Source organism: Amphiprion ocellaris, chromosome 4 (assembly GCF_022539595.1).
Source record: "Amphiprion ocellaris isolate individual 3 ecotype Okinawa chromosome 4, ASM2253959v1, whole genome shotgun sequence".
NCBI classification, from domain to species: Eukaryota; Metazoa; Chordata; class Actinopteri; family Pomacentridae; genus Amphiprion; species Amphiprion ocellaris.
This window is the reverse complement of record NC_072769.1, coordinates 4918862-4944659: the sequence shown is the minus strand read 5'-3', so window position 1 is coordinate 4944659 and position 25798 is coordinate 4918862. Positions and strand designations below refer to the sequence as shown.

The 25798-nt window shown below is 40.5% G+C and overlaps 1 protein-coding gene across 2 annotated transcripts in view; it reads right to left on the bottom strand.

Moving 5' to 3' along the window:
• Positions 1 to 644: 644 nt before the first annotated feature.
• tpcn3 (two pore segment channel 3) overlaps positions 645 to 25798 on the bottom strand; it is a 29802-nt gene continuing 4648 nt past the window's right edge. For both annotated transcript variants that reach the window (XM_055010341.1, XM_055010342.1), the window contains 17 exons: positions 25366 to 25480; positions 24837 to 24965; positions 22278 to 22394; positions 21171 to 21289; positions 19581 to 19682; positions 16184 to 16310; positions 15263 to 15470; positions 10507 to 10651; positions 10182 to 10367; positions 6324 to 6388; positions 5282 to 5369; positions 4868 to 4937; positions 4088 to 4304; positions 3682 to 3772; positions 2422 to 2535; positions 1139 to 1254; positions 645 to 1015 (listed from right to left, as the gene is read on the bottom strand). In XM_055010341.1, coding sequence (XP_054866316.1) covers positions 882 to 1015; positions 1139 to 1254; positions 2422 to 2535; positions 3682 to 3772; positions 4088 to 4304; positions 4868 to 4937; positions 5282 to 5369; positions 6324 to 6388; positions 10182 to 10367; positions 10507 to 10651; positions 15263 to 15470; positions 16184 to 16310; positions 19581 to 19682; positions 21171 to 21289; positions 22278 to 22394; positions 24837 to 24965; positions 25366 to 25480 — 2143 coding nt within the window. In that variant the 3' untranslated portion in view covers positions 645 to 881. The remainder of the gene's footprint in view (positions 1016 to 1138; positions 1255 to 2421; positions 2536 to 3681; positions 3773 to 4087; positions 4305 to 4867; positions 4938 to 5281; positions 5370 to 6323; positions 6389 to 10181; positions 10368 to 10506; positions 10652 to 15262; positions 15471 to 16183; positions 16311 to 19580; positions 19683 to 21170; positions 21290 to 22277; positions 22395 to 24836; positions 24966 to 25365; positions 25481 to 25798) is intronic.

The window sequence follows — 25798 nt, the reverse complement described above, 5'->3', positions numbered from 1 at the left end:
CTCAGAAACTACAGAATGCTGGCTAGACCACTCTGCTTCCAGTCCTTTCAGTTTATATGAAATTAGTTTATAAATGATATTCAATCTGAAGGACACACCCTCCGATAGCTACAGTTACATGTGTCCTCCGGCAGGGGGTGACACTGACTATTTAATTACCCGAGAACACTGGATTATTGAGCGACAGTTTGTGTTGCTGGTGGCTCTTTATCTACTCTCATTTATCTTTCAAGCAATGAAGTGTATGTAATATTTTGAATTTTTGTCAAACTTTTCCTTTAAATTTATTCGTGATTATATTATTTTACTGATTTTAGCAAATATAATATTGAATGACCAATATAACAGTATCGAGTCACATTAAATACTGATTGATTTATTATGTTTACCGTTTTATAATAAAAATATAGTATTGTAAAGTTATTTAATGTGTCAGGCAATCTGCTTCTTAAATGTCCTCACCATTATTGTCAATGTTCTGAGAAATGAGCCGCATGAAGTCAGTGTACAGGAAAACTGAAACATTATATATGATATTTAAAGTGAGAATTTTGCTCTTTAAAAAAACATTTTCTATCTAAACATATTAAAATTTTTCTGAATGTTTCATTTTCTGCTGAACACTAAAAACCACACATTAAACATCAGTGTAAATATTCTTTATGTGAAAATACTGATTTCCTCTGTGTTTGTACACAGCGCTAAAGGACAAATATATAAAAATATAACACTGGATATGACTCTCAGATCATTCTGTTGATACATTGCACTGAATAGAGATCAGATTTAAAAATTTATGGCACTATGAGATGATGCTGAGTGTTAAACTATACATAAATGATAGAATCTGCTTCCCTTCATATATATTTGTACAGAAATGTTTATGCAGAGCTGAATGTTGGATTTGCAAAGTTCCCGTTGCCCTGAGCTTCAGGATCGTCATGCTCAGCGAAGTCTTCAGGGTCAAGATCGGCCTCAAACATCCGCTGCAGCAAGGCATCCACCGTCCGATATCCTGAAACAACAACAAACAGTTCTCCTTCGTCTTGCTTCTGAAGATTTTCTGGATCCTACAGACTCTATATCCTTTAAAACCATACTGCCTTCTTCTTGAATAACCTGTGGTAACCTGACTTACTTTTTGAAGCAATCTTAAACATCAGGGACGGTACGTTTGCTGCCGCCGACTGACTTGTTCCGAGGTCGTTGTCAATGGTTTCCATGGCATTTACCAAGTTGTCCTCTAACTTCTCCCTGGTTCACAAAGAAATGCGGATGATCATGAAACATATCTGTTTATGGAGTTTGATGAAAGTGGACAGAACGGTCTGAAACAGATGTAGAATACCCACAAAGTGATGCAAAATAACCACAACTACACAAAATACCAACAAGAACCACTGTATTGCTTGCAGTCGTTTTGTGTCTCTTTGCATTTGGGTTGGGTTTTTTTTTTTTATTTTTGTAGAGAGACAGTAAACCAGCACAAAATGACAAAAAATAACCACAAAATGCAAAAAATAAAGCAAAAATGACCAAAAGATACAAAATGACCATAAATGGATTCACACCAACCGCAAAGTAACAAAAAATAACAAAAAAAAAAAACATACTGTCATCTGGAGTCTGTTCACATTTCTTTGAATTTGTGTATCTGGTTTCTATGTAATGCACGAATGGGGGGCCAATAGCAGCTATCTACATTATTCATTTTCGAACAATTACCATATATAAGATGTTATTTTTTGTGCATTTGCAAAATATGTAATATGTAATTATTAATCATGTACAGGAGTTTAAATTTGAGCCATTTTTACTCATTTCCACATATCCCCTGTCTGTAGATCTATACACCAGTTTGGTGCCACGAGTCAAATGTTTCTGAACCCACCACTGGTTTGGACTCACTGGGGGACACAGTTTTACAATGAGGCTTCACTAGATAATACTCATTTTACCTTTCAAAATTCTAGCAATAAAACAGGGGAAAATATCACTGCTTACATTTGTCATAAAAGTCCAAAGGGGTTGGCAACAAAAATTTGCACCAACTTATTGTACTTGTGGCCATCATGCTCACAGACCATAAAAGTCAGCTGATTCTGAAAAACTTAGAGTCATGAGAGTCATTAGAGTTTTAAGAATGGCAGAATTACATGTCTTCTTATCTTAACAGCTTCTATATTATGCCTCCAGGTTTAAAGCACATCAAAACACAATAACAAAGGATTTTCGCCATGTGGAAGTTGTAAGTTGGAGGATCTGTATAGCTTTCCAGGTCATCCACTAATATTTAGATCATCCATCACAGTTTTTTTGGGGGGTCAAAAGTATTTTTGCCTATGAATGTCTGTATATACTGTTGGCTTATACTCGATGTGTATGTGTCATATCATGCCACGGGTTGTCACGGTAACATACTGTGCCACAGCCAGCTCCAGTTCTTCGATCTTCTTTTCCAGAGATGTCTGCAGGTCGCTTTTATCTACTGAGTACTCTACGAAGAACGCCTCCAGGACGAACGCCACAAAGATGCTGAAAGACAACAGGAAGGGATGCATCAGCAGCAGGGAGACATAATTAAAACAGGTCGACACGGGCATTTCTGTTTACATCTGACTGAGGCATGATTTATGGTGCAAATTCTGGGCCAAATCACTGGCTCAGACTGTGATATCCAGTCCCAGCCACCAGCATGCACCTGCCCCACTCACCTCATACATTTGTCTCACGTCCCAGTTTGAAAACCACATATTTAGTCCTCATCGCTGTAAATCTTTACATCGATGATATGCTCCTTTATTTTAGACTACTAGTATGAACAAAAATAGCATTTAAACCACAGAAAATTTACCTCAGGAACATCTAAAAATCTCCACCAGCATTGAAAATAAGTTCCCAACAATTTATTTTACCCCCAAGAAGTCCCTGCTTGGAGCTTAGTACTCTTTGAAACTTCAGAAACCTTAGAAGTGAGGCTTGTAGCAGTGAACATTTCACATTTCAGCCAGTCTGTTTCAGTTTTCTTATGGTAAATCCCCTCAGTAGCTTGTAAAATGTTGTTTCTCAAATAAGTGGCATTTCAAGTGTTTTAAATCTGTTTTGTAACTGCAGCTAGCCTCTTTCCCAGTAATGAATCTATGAGTCCATTTGCAAAACAGTAAAACACATCTAACAGAGCATCACTTAAACCTTCTCCATGCTGACTGTTGTTACAATGTCACCTCTCCCTTGCTTTTATGGCATCGTTGTTGTTGCATAGCATCGCTGCCACCTCGTGGACTGGAGTCGGATGGTTTGGATATTCATGCAGAAAAATTATATGTCAAAACATCCATTGTTAATTTATGTGAGTGGACTCATCTCTGTGGGCCTTTAAACCATGGTGGAAACACAGATAATGACAACAGTAAGATGGAACAGTTTCTTGACAAATAGTGCTGGGACTAAAGTTACATTTTACATCTGATTTACATCTTAAGTGAAGGAAAACAAGTGTCACATGCTCTAACAAGCACTTGGTACTACGTATTTTCTTTAAGTAGCGAGCAATGATTATGAGACATCAGCTGAGGAGAATCAGTAACTGTAATCATACATGATTATATCAGTCTCAGAATGTCAGACCAGCGTGCTATGTGGTGATTGATATTGAAGATGGACTGATCCTGCTAGCCTTACTTGATGATGACGATGACGACCATGATGTGGAATATTACGAAGAAGATTCTGGCAGACATGTGGGTGACGGTGGCAAAGCCGCTGCTGAGCAGTGGAGTCGCATTAAGGAATCACACAGTCCAGAACAAACAAACTGGAATCAATGTGTTGATTCTAATTCAGAGATATGATTCATAAACATTATAAGATGTTTAAGAAGGTAAAAGAGCAACGCAGAAGAGCATGTGTGAAAACAATTAACAGAAGATTTCAATTTTAGTGTTAAGCTTTGAAAGATACAGAAAAGACTGTGGAGTTCTTCAAGATTTAAAGACTTACGATTTAACAGAACAGCTAAACCTGTCATCAGTAAGGAATTATTAGCAAAGTTTGCTGTTTTCGGTGTAAGGTGTTCAAGTAAGGATATCATGCCACTGGTTGACCACAGTGAGCTCCACCAGCAGGATGAAGGAGGACACGACGTTGTTGAAGTTGTTCTTGCAGTAGTTGAGTTGTGCGAAGGCCGTTCCTTTGAGCAGAGGGTTTCCACAGTACGCCTTCGCTGGGTCACTGGTGTCCTCATAAAACTTCACCTTATTCTTAAAGAGCTCCATCCCCACCATGGCAAAGATGTAGTATACCACCTGAGGCGGAGGAGGAGGAGGAGGAGGAGGAGAAGGAGGAAGAAGAGGAGGGTCAACTTCTCTAACAGGATGCTAACTAAAGTTTTGGCCCCAGCAGTGTGGCTCTGTGGCAGTGACTTGGAGCAGCTTAAACTGAAATCTGTCATTGGATAGATTTCCTGGAAGCTTGTTAAAGACATCCATGATCCTCAGAATTATAATAAATTTGGTGACTCTCTTTTTTCATCCATTGCCATCATCTGGTCAGGCTTTAGTTTTGTTAATTACTTTGGTGTAACACCAAACACCTGCAGAACTAATGAATTTAGGAATTGTTACCATAGTTGCACACTACAGTAAGATAATGACAATGTAAACATCATATCTGCATGCTAGCATTGTTGGAGTGTTAGCATGCCAATACTAACCTTTGGCTAAAAGCTTTGCTGTGTACAATTTAGCCTCACAGAGTTGCTAGCATGGCTCTAAGCACAATGCTTATTCTAGGATTTTGTTGGGAAATTCAAACACTTTCAGATGCTGGACCATATGGTTTATCAGACTGTCTGCTATCAGCAACTTACAATGATGAGCTGTCCAAATGTGAGGATCGCTGGTCCAATCCTGATCAGGGTGTTGATGATTGTACGAAACCTAACAGGGAACATGGTTCTTATTGTTAGTGAAGCACTATGTTTGGTATAGAAACACAACTAGGAAGAATTACAGACCAGTCCAGACAGATCAGAAAGTAATGACACATCACAAGGTGTCCTGCTGTTTAAGAATAAACCATAAAGACAGAGGTAAAAACTGCATTTTCACCAGCTCGCATGATAATTTATATTTCAGATGTCTAATCATTACTATGGTAACCTGCAGGCTAATATAGATACCCTGAGGAATGATTTACACCTACAAACATGTTTGACACAAAAACCTTCCAGTCACACAGAAAATAATACTTTTTGATAGTATGAAAAAAAAAAAAATCAGACCTTTTGATGCTGTCCACCACCCGGATCAGTCTGAGGACTCGTAGGATGAAAACAATGTCCAGAATCTGCCGGCTGGTGTAACCCCCCGCTACAGCAGGACAGGAATAATTATTTAGAAAGACAGATTGTGCAGGAAGGGAAATTTGTTTGCACATTTGTTCTCTTGATAAAAAAAGAAACAAAAACACCAACACTGCGAGACATTTGAGCAGGTGGATTGATCAATAGATTTTTAAAAATGCTGTCAAATACAATGTGACTTAAGTCCCTTTCAGACATGCAATCCTTTTCATTAACCTGATAGCACCTGAGCGTGTCGGCTCCATGTCTGAATGAACACCCTGCTCAACGTTTAGCAGTCTTACTAAGTCAGACCTCGTGGCATTTATTTGTCACTTTCAACGAGGTACATGTCTGAACTGCATGAAGTCACACTATCAGATAGGCAGCCACAGGATTACGATGGTATTTTTATTTCACTGTTGGTAAACTAGTAGTTGGACTATCATCACATATGGACAGAATTTTCAATGTTTAGGAAATTATAAATAAACTAGGCTGTTATTTTAACAGTCTGACAAACTGCTATTAGCTTAGATTTAGTCTCTTGTTTATTAATGTGTTATTACGTGTTCACATGCTGTCCAGTTCTGCTTGAACGACAAATATCATACCATGACTCTAGTCCTGAATGAAGCCATAAGGAGCAGAAACTGACCAATGTCTTAAAGACAGAATACAATCACTTCAACAGACTGATGAAGCAGCAACATTATACATCACATGTCTGAAAAGGGCTTAACTAGTGACTAGAGGTAACTGTGATTATGTCTCATTTTTGTTCTGCTGTTTTGCCCTATCTACTGCTTAAAACCCAAAGACATTCAGACATCAGTTTACTCTCAATAAAGTAATTAAGTAAGTAAAAATGTTAATTAATAAACTAATTGTTTCAGAATCACTCAGTTGTTGCTACCGTTTCCTCTTCAGTTTTCTGCCTAAAGCTGAACCATGTGCTAGAAAGAACACAAACAGTCCTCACATGACTTCATGGCAGAGTTGACGATTGTGGCGACGAGAGCGGAGACGACGATGATGGTGTCAAACCTGGAGGAAGAAAACAGACATTACAAAATGGAAATGGAAATATGATGAAAAAGCTTTTTAACTGTGATGATGCTGAAAGCAAAACCATTGTTTTTACCCTGCTTGTGTTCACATGATGACAGCCTGACAACATGTGAACAACTGAAACATACCATGGAAGTATTAAGAGAACCGGATGCTGCATGTTTGTCCCAGTGGCTACTAAAGGTACTGCAACCAAAATCTCTTGCAGAAAAGAGAAGTAATTTTTTGTGTGTAAAATCTATGGAGGACATTAATGTTGAGGGGGCTGCACAATGTGGAACCCAGAGGCAAATAAGCTAACCCAGCTAATGTTTTGCATTAACTTTTTAGCTGGGCAAATGTGCTGGACAAATATTTTTATATTCAAGTGACTGGGTGTAGTGTCCAGTTCTAATAATTCATCCATGAAAGATACAAACACAACACAGCTGTCTGAAGTTACCGCAGCTGCACAGCTCTCCAGCAGAGGGCACACGACTGTATACAAAAGCAAAAAAAAAAAAACAGCAATGAAAACAAAGAAAAGTACGTCAACAGCTGCAGCAACAGAGTTTCAGAAGACTTAAATATTTCATAAACGCAGTGGCCACTTCAGGTGCACATGTACAATCTAATCCAACCCAATCCAAAAGGTGTACTATTATGACGCCTATAATGTTCAGTCTGGATTCAAACTGTTGTGACTTGCTATTAGATTCTTGATTGATCCTGTGTCCATGTTGTGCATAATTTATAATTCTAAGTAATTAAATTACTGGCATTGTTGTTCTGTTGTTCCATGTCTTGAATACGCATAACTCTCTTATTTCAAGTATGCTCACATGGACTCTGCTGCTGTCTGAGGCTGCAGATATTTGATAAACTGAAAGGAAAGACTCATACAAACAGCTGGAAGCAACAAACTGAACTGCAGCTTCTGTTTAAAAAATAAAAACATTGATTATATTCATTACTGTGGTATTGGAATATCACAGATCTGAGCATATAGTCCCCATCTTCATTACAGTAAAGTGGTATTTCTTTTAATCAAATTTAGGTTAGTCATTTTGCAAAGTAAAATTGTAGTGCAAAGTGCAGAAGAAAGGTGTTTTGTGATGTTGGCAGCAAACAGTGTTTTGCTCTCTGTGATGTTTTTTGACCACTAATCGTGCTGCAAAGTGAAAGAAAAATGAATCTGACACCACATAGTTGAGACTTGTACCCTGTTTAGAATGACACAGAAATGTTACAAGCTTCAAACCAGTGAGACTGCCGTCACAACTTCGACAGACAAGTGAGCAGGCTGCTTGTTCTGACATAAAGTGAACCCATTTAGCTGTTGTGAGATTAAAGGAACACAGTGAATGTCTGAAAGGGGAGTCACAGATGCCAGACATACTATAAGGTATACTGTGTGCCAGAGAAAGGCATCATGGCTGATGTAAAGGATTGCATTAAATGGCATAAGTGTACCAAAAAAGTGGCCACTACATATAAAAAGTCCAAAAGGAAAAACTACAACTGCGAACGAGAAAAATCTACAGGAACAGCAGTAAGAGGCCTGGCATCCCGAGTGGATAGAATTTTTGCAAAAAGTGGAGCAAACTGATGATTTAGTTATTAAATCACCTCAGATAAATCCAGAGAAAGAGACGTGAACGTTTACTCCTCTGGGCCAGGTTCCGTATTTTGTTTGTTAGTCATCTTTTTACATTTGGTTTACTTTGTCTTTCACTGTTTTAATGCCATTTTTTAAGGCTCTTTGTATTCGTCATTTTTTTAAATTTAGTTTTTCCTTTCAGACTTTTTGACCATAAACTTATCTCCCTCGTTCAAAAGCATCTTCATAACACGATGCTAAACAAATAAAATAAATAAATAAACCAATGCTGCCTGAAGCATCTCTGCACTGGTCTGAGCACTTACAGGCACATGACTGAAGATAAAAGAAGCAGCTGATAACATAAAAGAACGGGAACACGTGTCACCTACCTTGTACTTATAATCTGGGATGTAGATAAGCTGTGTGAAATGATGTGACACACCTCATTGATTTTTAGATTTGTAAAGTGTAGATGCTTTCATCATTAGTTCAATTAGCAGAGAAATAATTACTTAAGAACACTTAATTATACATATTTCACATGAAACAAGACACTGTATAAACATCGAAGCAGTGTAAAACATATCCACTATCGTTCAAAAGTTTGGGGTCAATTAGAAATGTCCTTATTTTTGAAAGAAAAGCAGCTTTTTCGATGAAGATGACATTTAATTAATCAGAAATCCAGTGTAGACATTGTTAATGTGGTAAATGACTATTGTAGCTGGAAACAGCTGATTTTTAATGGAATATCTCCATAGGAGTACAGAGGAACATTTCCAGCAACCATCACTCCTGTGTTCTAATGCTACATTGTGTTAGCTAATGGTGTTGAAAGGCTAATTGGTGATTAGAAAACCCTTGTGCAGTTATGTTAGCACATGGAGAAAAGTGTCACGGAAAACAAGAAATTGTCTGGATGACCCCAAACTTTTGAACGGTAGTGTTTAATGTGTGTATGTGTGTGTCTGCTTTTTATCCAGGAATGTTAAAAATGCTTTCTGAATCATTGCATGCTGTGTTGTGATTGGGTTGGTTTATAGTAATGGGTCACAACAACTGTCATATTTGTTACTTAATGTCTGATACTATCTGACACACGATGTATATTTGGCATCCAGAGGTCAAAAGTGGTCGCTGATGGATCACTGTGTGACTCTAGGATTAGCATTTTGGTCTGATGATCACACACTTGACCATGTTTCTTTAAAGACTTTTGTTTTCAAGTATAGCTTTGACATTTAACTGTAGCACACACAATCAAATCCAAAACCAACAGTGACAGGATTCTATCAGCAAGCATGCTGGTGCTGCTCTAAACTCTCACCAGCGCACTAAATAATGATTAATTCACTGCTGAAAATAAGCCCCGACAATGCTATATTTCCATCTGTTTGCTCAAATAATAACTGCAATGTTCAGTTGTCATAAGAAAAATACAGACTTTTTAAAAAAAAAAAAAGAAAAAAATACAGAAATTATATAGAAGGAAGCAACCGATGGGCTGTTTATACTGTCAATATCATGCTGTTGTTTTTGATTTGCAACTGCTACAGTGTCTAGCAATTTAGCTACATATTAACAGTTATGGTAATGGGGAAGACTTCTACTGTCAATTCTAATACCAATAATAAACTAAATCTCAGTGTAAGGTTTTTCTTCCATTTTTTCTTACCCACCAAGGGAAATAATCACCGTGAATTAATTGGCCGATGTGGATTATCTCAAAATGGAATTCAATCAAATGATTTATCAGTCTGCTGCTACCATGTATTGGTTAGATGTTTTCAAAGTTTCATTAGAACCAATAGCAATGTGCAGAGAAAAACAGACAGGGAAGGCTATCAAGTATAGGGACTCATTTTTGAAACCATCTGACTTGTTGAAAATAACTGAATCTATCGTACATTGAAGGTTTGGACCGCTGAATAAATACACAAAATGTCGGAAACCAATCAGAAAGCTATACTTGTGGCCCCACATCCTGCATAGATCCTGGATCTTGAGTCCTTCATTTCATCCACAGGACACCAGCTGAAATTTGAAGTTCCCTTCTAGTTGCCTGTGGACAATCAGCAGTGGGTCTCCACACTGCTGATTTTGATTATTTAGGACAAGAAAACAATGAAAGCCCATCCAGTGTATGGCATGAGGTAAACATAGTGACCACCTTCAGCTCATCCTCACCAATTCCAGAAGCTGTGTCTGGAGAAGAAAGCTCTGGGCTCAAACACGTAGAGCTTCAGCAAGATCTCCAGCATGTAGAGAGCCAGAAAAACCCACTCGGAATTCGCAATCATTGGATTCTCCTCATCCAGACCAATGAACACGGCGTTCACCAGGATGATCAGGTCATACACAATAACAAAGGCCCTAGAAACAAACACACACAGAATTCTGTGTTTATAACTGCTTTTGTCAAAACCAAGAGAAAGTCTCTTTTGTTACTCTCTTTAATATTTTCTAGTTACTACCAAACACATTCCTACATCTACATAATAATGAATCTCACCGATGTTGGACCATTCGGCAGAGGAGGCGGCTGGGGGCCGACTGGTAGAAGGCGGGGCATAAACTGTTGAGTGGGTGTGGTCTTGACTTGATAGTGATCACCTCAATGTTCAAGAGGTCCGCCAGCTGGACAAACGCCACCTTACCTATCAACCAATCATTCAAATTATACAATTAAAAACACTGTACAAAACATTAAAATAGAGTTATCACATACACCGATCAGGCAAAACATTATGACCACCTGCCTAATATTGTGTTGGTTCCACTTATGCCATCAAAAATGCTCTGAACCATTGGGTCTGGACCAGAGGACCTCTCAGGGTGTCCTATGGGGTCTGGACCAGGACGCTGGCAGTGGATATTTTGGGTATTCTGGGTTGTGCAGTGGGGCCTCTAGGAATCAAACTTGTTTCACTGCATCCTGTTGATGCTTGATCAGAATCGGGTCTAGGAATTTTGTAGGTCAAATCAACATCTTGCATGATCATCATGTTCCTCAAGATGTTCCTGATTGATGTTTTTATGATGTGGTGGGATGCATTTTCCTGCAGGGGTAGACCAGTGACATTTAGGACTGCCATGTGCATGAAGGAGTGTGCTTGTTCTGGGACAACCTTAATTTGGGTGTCTCAGCCGCATCATCATGGATGCCAAAATCCAAGGCATTCAAGCAGAACACCACAAAGTACCGATATTATTAATGATGTTCACTTCATGGTCGAGTACTGCTAATGGAAACCTGATACTGTCAGAAGGATTGGCAGGCCCAGCACAACATTAAGGAAGGTGCTAGAAGAAGACACTGGTCTGGAAGGCAAAGAACTTTTGACTGCAATGCTGGACAGAGGGAGCCAGAGGAAGAACTTTATTCATGTCACCGATACCGTCGGATGCACTTGACTGACTGACTCACTTCAGCAGTCAGTGGCTGATCAGTGCAAATTTGAAGGCACAGATTTGTAGAAACAACCTGTGTCTTTTAAGATGCTACCAACTGAAGGCAGCAAGTGTGAAATTTTTTTTTATCTCTTACGAGGGTTTGAAATACCCAGTTTTACCAATCATCATCCCCACTGAATGTCTCTGCTTGGTTAAAGGTGCTGTATGAGACATTCTGAACCAACGGACATCGCTAAAACACTAGCATCTCAGATCACAGTCATGTCGGTCACATCTACCCTTGTTTTCGGTTTCATTTACAACCACAAAGGTGGTGCACATGAGACCCAACAAAATTTGACTGGTCTGATGCCGTGTTCACTTAACCTACTTCACTCTGCTCGGTCTGTTCTACCTCATCTAGTCTGTGGTTGAACTAGAGCAGAGCAAAGGAGCAGCAGTGGAAAAGCGCAAAACCGCAGTAGAGTGTCTCACTGGGCTGAAATGAATTAAGTGCACCTAAATAACATGAATAAAATGCTTTGTATTTAAATTCTTTGGTTTCTGGGGTAACTTCACTGTCATTTTTGTATTGCAGTGTCGTATATCCATGTGTGTAAATGCTTCCATTTACTGTGAAGATGAACAATGTTTTTGTTTCCATCTGGTGTTACTTCATATCAGCTCTTCTGGTCAGTTGCATCGGGTTTTTCTCAGCTTTCACATAAACTCTATGATGAAGCATTTTGGCTTCCTCCATATGAAAGATGAGTCTGAAGATAATGACTCTGCAAAAGCATGAGAGCTGAATGTCTTAATGAACGCCTCACTCTGAAGATGAGACTCGGCTGACAACACTTCATTTGCTTTCTTGAGCAAAGCGAGATCATGGAGGCTGCGTCCACAGCATGTCCATAAGTAAATCCACAAAAATGCAGTTTGATGTGATGAAGAAATAGCACATCTTTTGCTATATACACCCTATAGTGTCACTCCTTCATTCCATTACCCACAGTTAGTCATAATTCTCTTACCTTTTGTTATTTGCTACTGTCTGCAGACCCCTCTCCTCTTACCTTCTGCTGTCTACCAACCCCTTCATTCAACCATCTTTTGTTCTTTGTATTCTTACTCTCGGTCACTGACTACCAACCATAGCAAACTAACCCCTATTCACCTTGGTATCTACATACAACCCTCTCACTACCCTCTGACCATCCCTATGAAATGTGTCCTCTGTGAATGTTCTGGGTCGGCTTACCTTCACAGACTCATGCTCTGTGTTGGTAAGCCCACTGCATACCAGAATACTAATAAACACCTCACTACACAAAACTTTGCATGAGGACTTTGGGTAAATTTCTGTAACAGATGTTGTCTGTCTGATGCTACGTACATCTCTGAGATGTTGACTATATTTTGTTATTCTGCTTTTGCTGGTATTCATGGTACAAAATGAATTTGTGTACCATATTCAGGCAGTAACAGATCTGAGTTAGTTCAATACCTCTGTACATGATGAAGAGCAACTTTGGCCATGAATTGTTTTACTAATTTAAAACATCCAAAATATAATAAGACAAATATATTTTTTAAAGGTAGAAGTCTACAGTGTAAAATGCCCCACCAAGGACTATAATGCCTTTTGTACCAAGCTGGCATTCCACGCTTTATCAGCTTTTTCAAAGCTGAAAAACAGCTCTAGTATTGTTTAGGGTGTCAGTTTGGTCAGTTGGGTTGTCTGTTATTAGACTGAATGGTAGCAGCAGATATGGGTAGAACTACATGATGCTCAGGTTCATGTCCAGCCTCTCTGGGCTTTCTTGACCAACTGGTCTCCAGTAAATTTCAGTAATATTCTGAATTTATATAGTTTGTTCATTCCCTCTTGAATCCCTAATTTTTCATAACTAGGCTCCAGGCTGGACTAAGGAGGGTCCAGCCTGGACCATATGAGTTGCAACTCAAGACAGATTTATTTCACCGAACTGACGAGCATATTTAAAAAAATAAACTAAAGACAACAAAATAAAAGAGGGACAACCACCATCTAATATTGTAGAGGCTGACGAGAGGCCTCTACCATGAAGCCAGTTCAACATACCAGGACACCTTTTTGTTATCTGGCTTCACTAAACCAAACAAGTGATCACATGAAGTTGGTTATCGACTTGGTAAGTTTAATCAGGGTTCCTAATTCTAGCTATGAGCATGAAACATGGACAAGTCTAGTGCTGCATATTTCTCACAAGAACAACAAACCATAATCCTAAACCAGTATGGGGAATGCTTTTATATGTGTTGGTCTGTTATCTTGAATATCACCTGAAGGTTGTACAATGAAGTAAGTTCAACATAGCTGCTCTTTCTTTGTGTAAGTCGGCCCCACAAAAACTAAAGCCTCAGTCACAATGAACATTTGTCACGACGTTGGTTTTCAACTTTCTTTGTCAACTCAGGCTTTCTGCTTCAAACTCTGTGTTCACAAAAAAAGTGTCCGTTTAATGTGTCATTTAATGCTTCTTCCACACAAAATAAAATGACTGTGTGCAGCTGCTTCAGTCACAAGGTTGTTTTAATGGAGAAAAATGAGGAATATAAAATATGTGATTGTAAAAAGCTGCTACTAGAAATGAGGCAAGACAGGAAAGCTGGTAGAAAACTGTTGAAAGTGTGGTAGTATATTTATTTTACTGATCAATGCAGCTGAATATTTCTGACAGCTGCGCGACACAGCTATTAAACTTCATATATTTAAACATGATATTGTCCAGTACTGAAGTGCATTTAGAGCTGACACTGTCCCATAATGCAGGAAATCACTTTCATTTGTGACCAAATCAAAATGAAATGAATGTTTTTAATTGAATATTCACTTTAACAAAACCACTGGAATAATCAAAGTTCTAATCAGTGTTCTATCATCTGCAGTGTCAGCATGTAAACGGACCAAACATTATAAACATATTTATATGGTTTTTACATCACCAACTAAATACATGTTGGGTTTCCAAGGCAACGTGACGTATACAGTGTGTGATACTGTAACTAAACAGCTTCATTCAGTGGTTTTATTAACATACAGTTTAACATGTTTGCAGATTAAACATTTTCCCTCAGCTGATAATTTGTGTTGCTCATAAATAATCGTCAGGAAACGCCTTGTTTAAACAGGAGATGCTTGTTACAGCCGATTAAATCAGAAACTCTGAACATAACCTGCTCCCGACCAGGTTAGCTCCACAGCATAAGTTACCATGTCAAGCAGGGTAAGAAGAGGGCCTCCTTCGTGATGCTGAAAACTCTGACTTTAGGCAACTAATCTCACAGCCCTCTGCTCTGGAGCAAGCTAGGTGATCAGTATAAGCTACCATGGAAAGAAGTGAACCAGTGTACACTTCTTGCCAGACAAAGTTCTCTCGCTATCCCCACATCCCGCTTTATAGCACAGGCCTGAGGGGTGCCGAGTCTCCACGATGGCCCCACTCTGCCCACCAGGCTCCTGCAGGGATACACCTGTCCAGCTGTCTCCAAAAAAGTTGTCCTAGTGTTGATTTTGTTCTGAGCTACAGCGACATGTCCCCAGAATGTGACACTCAACAACCATCACTCCTTATGAGTTTATGAAAACTCCACTGGGTGACAATCTTTACTTACAGCTCTGCACATCTCTGACATTTTCTACATAAGTTGGAAAACCTCTGAGCTGAATTTGAACTGTTAAATATCTTTCCTGCTCTGTCACTCACTTTTCAAAATCCTATCTCTGCCCCCCTCACATTTATAGTGTCAGGAGTGTTTTCCTATCAAAGTCTCTGTTAAGTCAGAGTTAGATAGAAGTGACACTGTTGTGTGTTGCTTTGTGTGCGACCCACCGATGGCCCCCTGGTTCTTGTCGTCACAGACGCTCCACAGCAGCTCTCTGTGGGCGTTACTGATGTCAGGTTGGACCAGATGGACCACCTGGTTCCAGCTGGCCTGGCTCACCACCGGCTCTCCACCCTCCTCCTTCTGCTCCTGCAGGACGGCGAACGCTCGCACCATCTTGTGCCTTTTGGCCCTAACCAGCTGCCGTACCTCCTCCTGTGGGACAGAGATGGTCAGTACTACACACACACACAGTATTACATATTGCACAATAAATGCTGTCAGCAGGTGAACATTAATTTAACACCTGAAAACATTTGATCTGAAGCTGACCCAAACATGAAACCACTGCATTCACCAAACACACAATTGAAACAACAACAACAACATTCAATTCCTAGATACAGATTTTCTTAAGGAAAGATTGTTACTGTGGTTACTTTAAAAAAAAAAAACAAACAACAACAATATGACACAACAAAACACATCCAACAACTGATAATAAAACAGATTTGAGAAATATTAACAAAAATTTGAAAATATCACGTTGCAATTTCTGCAAATTAAAAAAATACTGTATAAAAATCACTAAATTACAAATATTACTCTTTGTATTATAGGTAGTTCATTTTTGTGGTTTGTTAACATAAAAAAAAAAATTTGCCTAAAAATTTGATGAACACGTTTGAAAAGGTGTTTTTGCACAAAGCAGCCAAACCAGGCACTTGAAACCCCGACAAACTGTATTGAAACCTGACATTTGTTTCAATAATTTTTACTATATCAATTGATACTCTCTGAAAATGACGTATTAAACCAACTAGTACAGTCTATCCCAGGCGGGGCAGTATTTCAGTGTACTGGCTCCGGACAAATGGGTTGTTTCTGCACTCTGTAAGGAAGGTTTTCACTCCGTCACACAGCTGTACCTTCAGGTATTTTTTGTAGTTGTTGTAAACGACGGCCAAGAAGACAGACATGAAGATGTACGTGTTGATGAGGATGTACAAGATGAAGAAGATGGCGAAGACGAAGCTGGCATTGTACGCCGGCATCCTGCCAACGAGAATCAGAAATGTAAAATGTGCAGACCTGAGACTCAAAGACACACACACAAAAAAAGCCTGGTTAGAACCACTTCCTTTTTCTTTTCAGTGCAGCTCACATGCTTCCCTCCACAACCAGGAGCAGAAAAGTCAGTGTGGTTTGAACGCTACAAGGAAGAGTCTTATTTATGAATGTATCTCACACCCACGAAGGACAAAATGTTAACAAATGTGAAGGTCACACATTCAAAATTCATCATAAATTTGAATCAAAATGTCTGGTCCTAGTCTCAATTTACTCAAGACAGATGACACAGTTGATTTTTTTTCCTTTCTAGTTTGTTCTTGGTTCATTGAACTACAGTCTTAAATAATAATAAATAAATAATAAATCATTTTCACTGAAGATGGCTGATAAAATACAGAAAAATAATTAGCTTTATTTTGTTGAGACATTTCTAGCTGTGAAAAAGACATCTAGAGCATAATCATTTCCTCCTTTATATTATTAAATCAGTACAAAAAATTGAAAAAATAAAAGGAAACATATGATAGTTTCTTAATGATCTGTGTGGCTCACGCTTTACATTTGACTAAATTTTTGATCAATTAGCTTTAATATGTTCATGCATAATATCTTACGCATGAATAGTTTGTGCTGTTATCATATTGCTGATTCAGTGTCATGTATCTTTGCCATCTTTCAGCAAACATGAAGACAGCTGGTGCATATGGTCCCATAGCTGCTTGGTCGGGTTAGGAATCTACCAAGCAGGTTACTCTTAGGCACATACAGGGACATGACAGTTAGGGCCCTGAGAGCAGGTGGGGGCAGGAACGATGGGCTCTGTGGTGGGGCGGATGGCAGGGCTCTACGGCCTTGTCTCTTCCCCATCACCCTCTTGCTTGCCTCCCCTGCTCTCTAATTTCTTTTTAATGCACCACACACACTCACAGCTTGGGGGTAGGTCTGGGACGGCTCGGGGAACTTGGGCCAGGGTAGGCTGCAGAGTAGCCATCCTCTGTGGTCCTCTGGCCTGCCCCCTGGACGCCTCGCCCAGCCTCCCCACTTTTAATGCACCACATGACACTCAGGGTTACACTATCACGGTGCAGGGATAATGTCTCCAGTCTGGGATCGGGAGACATATTAATAGGGAGTAATGGGGGAGATTTCACTAATATGGCCTCGCTGGTGGGACCCGGCCCCCTTATGGCTATGGGGTGGCGGGGGTGGACCATCATCTGTGTTGCTGTGGCCGGGGGGTCCCCGGGACCTGGGGGCTGTGGTCGGGGGGGGTTCTCCTGCGTGCCCGACGGGTCCGGGCAGGTGCGATGGCTCTTGGTGGGCTGCGGGGGCTGGATTGGCCGTCCTGGTGGGCGCTGTGGCTGTACTGCGGGCTGGTGGCATGTGGTGGCTCTGTCCTGGTGGGTTGTCAGGGCGCATTGCGGGGGGTGGGGGCCCTGGGTGTACTGCGCTCACCTGGGGCCTGGTGCGGGGGGTATGCGGGGTGCCTCCCTGTCGGCGTCGCCGGGCCCCACCACACTGTCCATTTTTACCCTCTGGACTAGCATCGGGTCCCGGCTCCGATTTCCTCTGGCCGGCTCCCGGTGGTGGCCTGCCTTGTGATGGGCTGGTTGCCGCCCCTTCGGTGGGCCGTTCGGCCCCTGTGTCTGGCTTCCTGGCTGTGTGGGGCCGTTGGCCCCCTCGGGGGAGGGAGAGGGGGTGGGGTTGGGCGGGTCGGGTGGTGGGGTGGGGGGTTTGGTGGGGGCTGGGGCTGGGGTGGGCGGGGTTGGGGTTTGGGTGGCGGGTGGGTCCTCGTGCCCCGGGCCGCCTGGGTCGGTCTGGGCGCGCTGGGGGTGTCGGTAGCTGCTCCCTCTTGTTCTCCGGGTTCGCGTCGTTCACGGTGGCCCCGGTGGCTCTCTGGGGGTGCCGCCCTGTGGCTCCTACTGCCTGGGGGGAGGGGTGCCCTGTTGGCTTGGCCCTGCCTTGCTGTGATTGCTGTTCTGGGCTTCCGGGTCCTTCACACTTGCATGTTTGATCAGGTCTCGCCAGCTACTGCCGAGTCCCATTTCAGTGAATGATGGGACCCGCCAGAATGTGCTGAGAATCTCTCCAGACTCTCTACCCTAAACTCATTCTCTCTTTCACTAGTATCCTCTTCTGGCCTGTTCTATTCTATTCTACACTATCAAGACATCCACAATTATGGTGCTCAGTACCGTTTGTTTAATTATTTATTTATTCTATCTCTTTTTCTTTTCTGCTGGTTTGGATTTCTTTTCTTTTTTCAAAATTTTTTTTTATTTTTTTATTTTTTTTTAAATTGATTGACAGTTAGTAGTTGGGCATAACACACCACCTTACAATCTTTAATTGCAATAGCACCGCCTGTTAATTTCTATCCCTGTTCATCCTGTTCGTCCTGTTCATCCTGTCCAGTCTTTGTTTCCCCCACACATCACTGAGGTGTAGCACTGCCCTCCCTGGCTTATAATAGGGAATTCTAATAAAGAAGGTCTGCTTAGCTTTCAGGGAGGGCCGGTGATGGTCACACACATGCACTAAATATTAAAATATTTGGCTGCAAGACTAAAATATGCATCGATCTCATACAATGTTGACTCCCCTCTTGTGGAGTTAAACAATGAGAACAAATGCAGACAAAAAAAACAAAAAAACAAAAAAAAACAAAAAAAAAAGGAATCTACCAAGCAGACATGAATATAACCAATGCTGGACTTAGTGTACTTTCAAAAGAAGCTTGTTTCTCGAGAAGGGAAATATATTCAACTATTTATTCGAACTACAGGTTGCACAATGAGTCAGTGGTTAGTACTGTCGCCTCACAGCTAGAAGATCTCTGGTTCGTGTCCTAGCCTGGGCCTGGGATCTTTCTGCATGGAGTTTGCATGTTCTCCCTGTGCGTTTGTGGGTTTTCTCCGGGTTCTGTTGGCAAAATAATTCCCTCAGAGATGAATGAAGTAGATCTCATCTCCGGCTTCCTCCCACAGTCCAAAAACACGCTCAGGTTATTTGATCATTCTAAATTGTCTGCAGGTGTGAATGTGAGTGTGATTGTTTGTCTCCATATGTAGCTCTGTGATAGACTGGTGACCTGTCCAGGTGTCCACTACCTTCACCCTCAGTCAGCTGGGATAGACTCCAGCCCCCCATGATCCTAATGAGGATTAAGATGTATATAGATAATGGATGGATGGATTTGTTTGAAATCAAAGATACACACACAGTGAGTTTTACAATATAAGTTGGTCTTACATGACGTCGGGGCTGTTGGCTGTGGTGACGAGGACATACAGATCGAAGACTATCTCCAGGTAGCTGGTGAAGTATGGAGCTCCTTCTATGGTCGTCAGACCTCTGTAGAGAAAACAGAACATGCATTTCATCTACTAGTATAGTTTCGAAATACTACAATATTACTTCTCTCTATTACTTCTCTCTTTTGAGAGAAATAATTCTGAAGGAGTTATTCTCATGGTAAGTTTGGCAGTTTGCGTCCACAGTTTCAGACACGTTTCACAGCATTTAATCACCAGGATTTAAAAAGAATAAATACATTCTAATTGCACAAAGACTAGAGGATGATGTTTTTTTTGACAATTACAGCGTTCAGCAATCAGCACACTTTATTCAATGACGACCAAAGTTCCAGATCACATACTTCCTTTAATTATCTTTTTTTAAAATAAAACATATGTTCATGTAGTATACTTCAACAAAGTGCTATGGTTTCATGCAGTATGCATACAACTGGAACACTACTTCATCATAATATTTTGCTTTGAACTTTGACCGTTGCAGAATGTCGTGTGAAATGAGCCGTTATCCCACTGTGCGCTCTCAGTGGGTTAAACTTGTTGATGTTTATGCAGTGACATGCTGTGTGTGACGTAGGTGTGCAAAGGATTGTGATCAGAAAGATCAGAAAAGCATGCTAGCTTGCATATCGCAAAATCCAACCAAATGAAGCGGGACATCTGTCTATTTTTGGCATACTGCATTAGACATACTGTGTGTATTGGGTGATATTAAATCTTTTTCTGCCACTCTATAGTATAATGGTACGAACACTGCAAAATGCACCTCAAATTTCAGGTGCTGACTTGGACATTCAATCAAGAACGTATTAAGCTTGTGTTGCTCTCTGGAGACAGAATGTCGTGGCTACAGCATGAGCATATGGAAGAAAACATAATTCTTTATTGCCTATAATTAGGTACATCTAGCTTCAGCAATCTTTCTTTTCTTTTTCAAGAATTTCCACTGGGTTTAATGAAGTTCTGTCTTACCTAATCTTACTTTATCTCGTCTTTCAGGCTTCAGTGGTCTCGTTTTGAATTTACTTTCAATGGAGTGATGTCATGCATTGCTAAACTAATTTGGAAGTCCTTGCTTTGCTTTCCATGCATTGGAAACATGAAAAAAGTTTCAAACAGTAGTGCAGGCGTGAGTCAAGAAATGGCATTCATGCATTATGTGACTGCACAACAATGACACACCATAATTGTCAGTCATGCCCACCATTAAGCGTTAACTCAGCCTGGATGTGTAAGTTCTGCCTAGAACTAAAACAGTTCTTTTGGAGGGTGTAGTCTGTGGTGCTGTTGAACTATGCTGTCTTGAGGTCAGTTTCTTTGTCCACACTATAAGTGCACCGACTGCACACGTACCAGGAAAACAAATGGTGCAGAAAGCAAAGTTGTTATCAGGAGACACTGTATGAGAAGATCCTCTGTTATCCAGCCTTTAGTAATTCATCATTAAAAGAGCAGTGACTGAAGTACTCACTGCTGGACTGCAGCGGTGCTTTGATTTGCACATAATGTCCGAACTCAGCCATCTTACCGTTTGCCCAGCAGTTTGAGAGCCATGAGGGAGAACATGAGGACGCTGAACATGAAGAGCAGAAAGACGTAGAAGATCTGAGGCAGAGCGTTCCGGATGCTTCTGAACGCTCTGCGGAGCTGAACACAAACAAACGCACAAACACAAAGCGACAGAGTTTATGCTTATCCTCCACGGGGAACGCTCCGTCCTCATCCACACCAACACAAAACTAATGATGCGTTCAGGCGCCATCAGCTCATTAAGTCAAACATTTACATGTTTAGCAGCAGGAAGTTTTCCTAAAGCCCTCCTTGAAGTTTAAACAGCAAAGGTAAACTCAGAACCGTCTTCTGAATAAATATAGGGAGTTTTTAAAACAGTTTAGTAGTGTGACGTTGTTTTTACATAACCAGACTTTGTTTTTATTATTATTTAACATCACAGTGATCAGTATTGATTATGAGCCCTAAATAAGAAGAAGAAACACAAATAAAAAGACTGGAAAAAAGGACTTCCTACCTCCACCCCTCAGTTACTGTGTACAGGTAAATTCATATGCAGCCTTCTAGTCCAGTATAGTCTTTCCCAGTGTTATTACATCACTTAGATCTCAGGGTTTCTAACAGGCTGACATTTATCCACAAAGCTGCTGTATCCATTTTAAACTTGGCGTTAAGGACTCTCCATTGGAAAAACTCTAAAAATGTCCCTACACCACTATGTTGCAGTAGGTCTATTAAGAATTCAGATAAATACATGCATTTTCATCTAAAAGGAAAATTGTTAAACACCTCAGATGTTCTGAAGTCCATGTTTCCTTATTGTGCATAAAACAGAAACCACCTCCCAATTCAGGTTAATATTAGGTGTCAAAAAAGCAGGATCTATTTAAAATGATCTCCACTTTCACAATGATTTAGTATCAAATTATCACAGCTTTTTTCACATTTACAATTCACAAGTTTGCCATGAGAGTGGCAGTAAAGAAATGGTCATTAAAATCTCAAGGGAAGAGGGAAGACAGTTCCTGAGAGCCATAAAACTGGGCTCTGACGAAATCTTGTTGTTCATAAAGCAATGGCAGCTGTCTGCGGGTTCAGAGAGGTGAGACAGGTGAGGCCTTACCTGCCGTCCCTCTGTGACGTTGACTAATAAGAGGGGTCGCAAGACTCTGGACCAGCGAACACCATAACAGTTTGCAGCTTTCAGCGCTCCGTAGATGATCATATCAACCAGAGTGAGCTGGACAAAACACATTTTAAAAATTCAATGAAGCTCTGCGATTTAAAAAAATATAGTGTTGTACATTTTATTCATATACTTATTTTTTTAAATCATTTTGAGAGACGTTTTGTCTGTTCAGGCAGAACATCAGTATCTCCAGCACCTGCTGCCATAATTCATCAGAGTAAGCAAATAACCTCAAGTTAGTAAAATAATCTGGGAGAATCAAACAACAGATTATCATCTCTTTAATTCAAGTTTCAGAACTCCATTTTCCTGCCTGTCCATTAAAGTGACTCAGACTGTGAATCCATCTGAACTGAGGCTTTTGATATATGAACACAACCGTTCAAAAATTTGGGGTCACTTAGAAATGTCCTTATTTTTGAAAGAAAAGCATTTTTTTCAATGAAGATAGCATTAAATTAATCAGAAACACAGTCTAGACATTGTTAATGTAGTAAATGACTATTCTAGCTGGAAATAGCTAATTTTTAATGGAATATCCCCATAGAGGTACAATTCAATTCAATTCAATTCAATTTTATTTATATAGCGCCAATTACAGTCAAATTGTCTCGAGACGCTTTACAGAACCCATATGCCTGATCCCCAGAGCAGCCCTAAGGAGACAGTGGCAAGGAAAACACCCTTTTAACAGGGAAAAAAACCTCGAGCAGAACCCGGCTCTAATGTGGGGGAACCATCTGCTGCTGGCCGGGCGGGTTGAGAGGGACAGAAGAGGTAGAAAGGTAGAGATAGAGGGATAGAGGTAGAGGGGTAGAGATAGAGAGGTGGGGGGGTGGGACACAAGGACCATAAAACACAGCCACACATCTGAAGCATCCAGCATCCAGCTCTGGGACCAGGGACACTCGAGGAACATTTCCAGCAACCATCACTCCTGTGTTCTAATGCTACATTGTGTTAGCTAATGGTGTTGAAAGGCTTATTGATGATTAGAAAACCCTTGTGCAGTTATGTTAGCACATGAATAAAAGTGTGAGTTTTCATGGAAAACATGAAATTGTCTGGGTGACCCCAAACTTTTTAACGGTGGTAGAGCTAGATCATGATACCAGTAAATTTACTATTGCTAGTAACAGCAACCACAAAAGAAAATGAAATCCAAGAGCAATTCAGTAAAAATTAAAAAAAGGTTGATATTGTAAAACAAAACAGCGAACAGCTTCAAGGATGCACCACAGTCACCTGCACGAACCACGACCACATCAAATAAATTTAATTATGTCCCTAAACCAACACTAAAAACAGATTCCCAGAGAGAGTAATTCCAGCATTTAAGAGGTATAATAAAGAAATGTTCCTGTTAGCAAAGAGTTCAGCTGAACTTTTCATTTTGCTTGACATACTCATGAGAGCCTCAGAGTCACTGAATCACCGGGAAGCCTTCCTGCTTTAAAGGCGCTGACGAGGCAACAACTCCGGCTAAAGGTTATTTCACAACAACAGCCAGAAAGTCTTCTCAGCACATTCTGCTTCTGCAGCTCACAGACAGGAACTCCACTCAGCACACTGCGACTATTTCAGCTTTCACACCAAAAACCAGGAACTCTTCTGGGTCCCGTGTGTCCGACTCACCAACTGTTAGCAGGAGATAACCTCATCGTCAGAGTCCAAACATGCTTACAGTGATCGTCTCCTCTAGAGGTCTGCATGAAGACCACAAGAGAATTTTGGGAGAATCTACCCCAAATTCCAAAACATGCAAATCTGAACTAAAACAGTCAGGGAGCAGCTAGACACACAAAACCAAACTTGATTTGAGTCTTGAGTCCACAAGCTCAGCTTCAGATGTTCTGGCTTTGGTTTGGTTTTTGCCTTTGTGACCGAATGCCATTTTGTGTGATATTACTGAAAATTACGGAAAATGTATGATGATAGTGATAATGATAGTTTGTGAACGGCGTGTGTACAGATGTAACATTCAGTCGTGATTGAGATAAACTTTATGAGCTTGATTTCATCAGTTTGAGTATATTTGGTTTCCATCCATCCACTATCTATACACCGTTTAATCCTCATTAGGGTCGTGGGGGGCTGGAGTCTATGCCAGCTGATGTAGGGTGAAGGAACACCTGGACAGGTCACCAGTCTGTCACAGGGTTACACATAGAGACAAACAATCACACTCACATTCACACCTACGGACAATTTAGAATCACCATTTAACCTCTGCATGTTTTTAGACTGTGGGAGCTGTGCTGGAGAACCTGGTGAAAACCCACAAATGCACAGGGAGAACATGGAAACTCCATGCAGAAAGATCCCAAGTCTAGGACGGGACGTGAACCAGGGATCTTCTAGCTGTGGAGCGACAGTACTAACCACCAAGCAGCCCTATTTGATATTCAGTAATTGTTTACATTATTTAATTCTGTAAGACAGTGATCTTATTAAATACTATATGGAAAGAAAATGTAGATAAGCGCCTCCTACCAAGAGAATGACGATGATGCAGATATTTTTGGGGTCTTTCCAGAACTTGTCTCGAGGAATCACCTTAGCGTAGTGAATGAGTCGGAGGGTGAAGACGAGTAGACAGAGCAGCTCCACCAGCATGGTGACCTGAAAACAACCCATTACAACAAGATAAAGATGAAGATAAAGATAAAGAGACTTTATTGTCATTGTGCAGAAGTACAATGAAATTTGTCTGGAAGAACACGACAATTAGCAGCAGTGCAAATAAGAATAAAAACAGATAAAAATTCTCTTAAAAAATAAAAAGAATCAAAGTACTATATACAAAGTAAACAATGACACTGGTTTAAACCGGCTTCACTCATTTCTGTCTAATAACAATCAACCAGCAGGTGGAAATGAAAACTCCAATCTTAATTGCCCGAGCTGCCTTTGTTCCTGATGCACTCATGTGTCAGTTAGCATTTAGCATCGTTAGCGGTTTCACTGAATCCACATTACATCACTGTTATCACAGTTAGCAAAGTGTGAACAGCCATCTTACCCATGAAGGCAGAGGGACGACGGCCGGCTCCTCGAAGAGGGCCAGAGAGAGATCAACCAAGATGAAGAAGTAGAGGAGCACCTTAAGGACCCAGTGGTTGTAGAGCAGATATAGCCTGAAAACACACACACCTGTTTCTATCACTTCAGAGGATATTCTATTTACTCACATTCATTACCTGAAAACTTACCCAAACCACAACCCTTCTCCTAACCTTGAACCTCCTAAGTCTTCACCTTTAAGTTTCAAGATTTAAATTATGAAGCTTTTTGTCCCCCTAGAACTTACAATTTTTTTAATTTTTATTTTTTAATGAAACAGGGTGAAGGGTGTTTATCAGGGATTATTTTCAGAATTAATCCACAATTGGCAAAACAGATCCCTATAATAAAAGCCCTTTTCATTGTGCATGATGATTTTCAACATGTTGAAG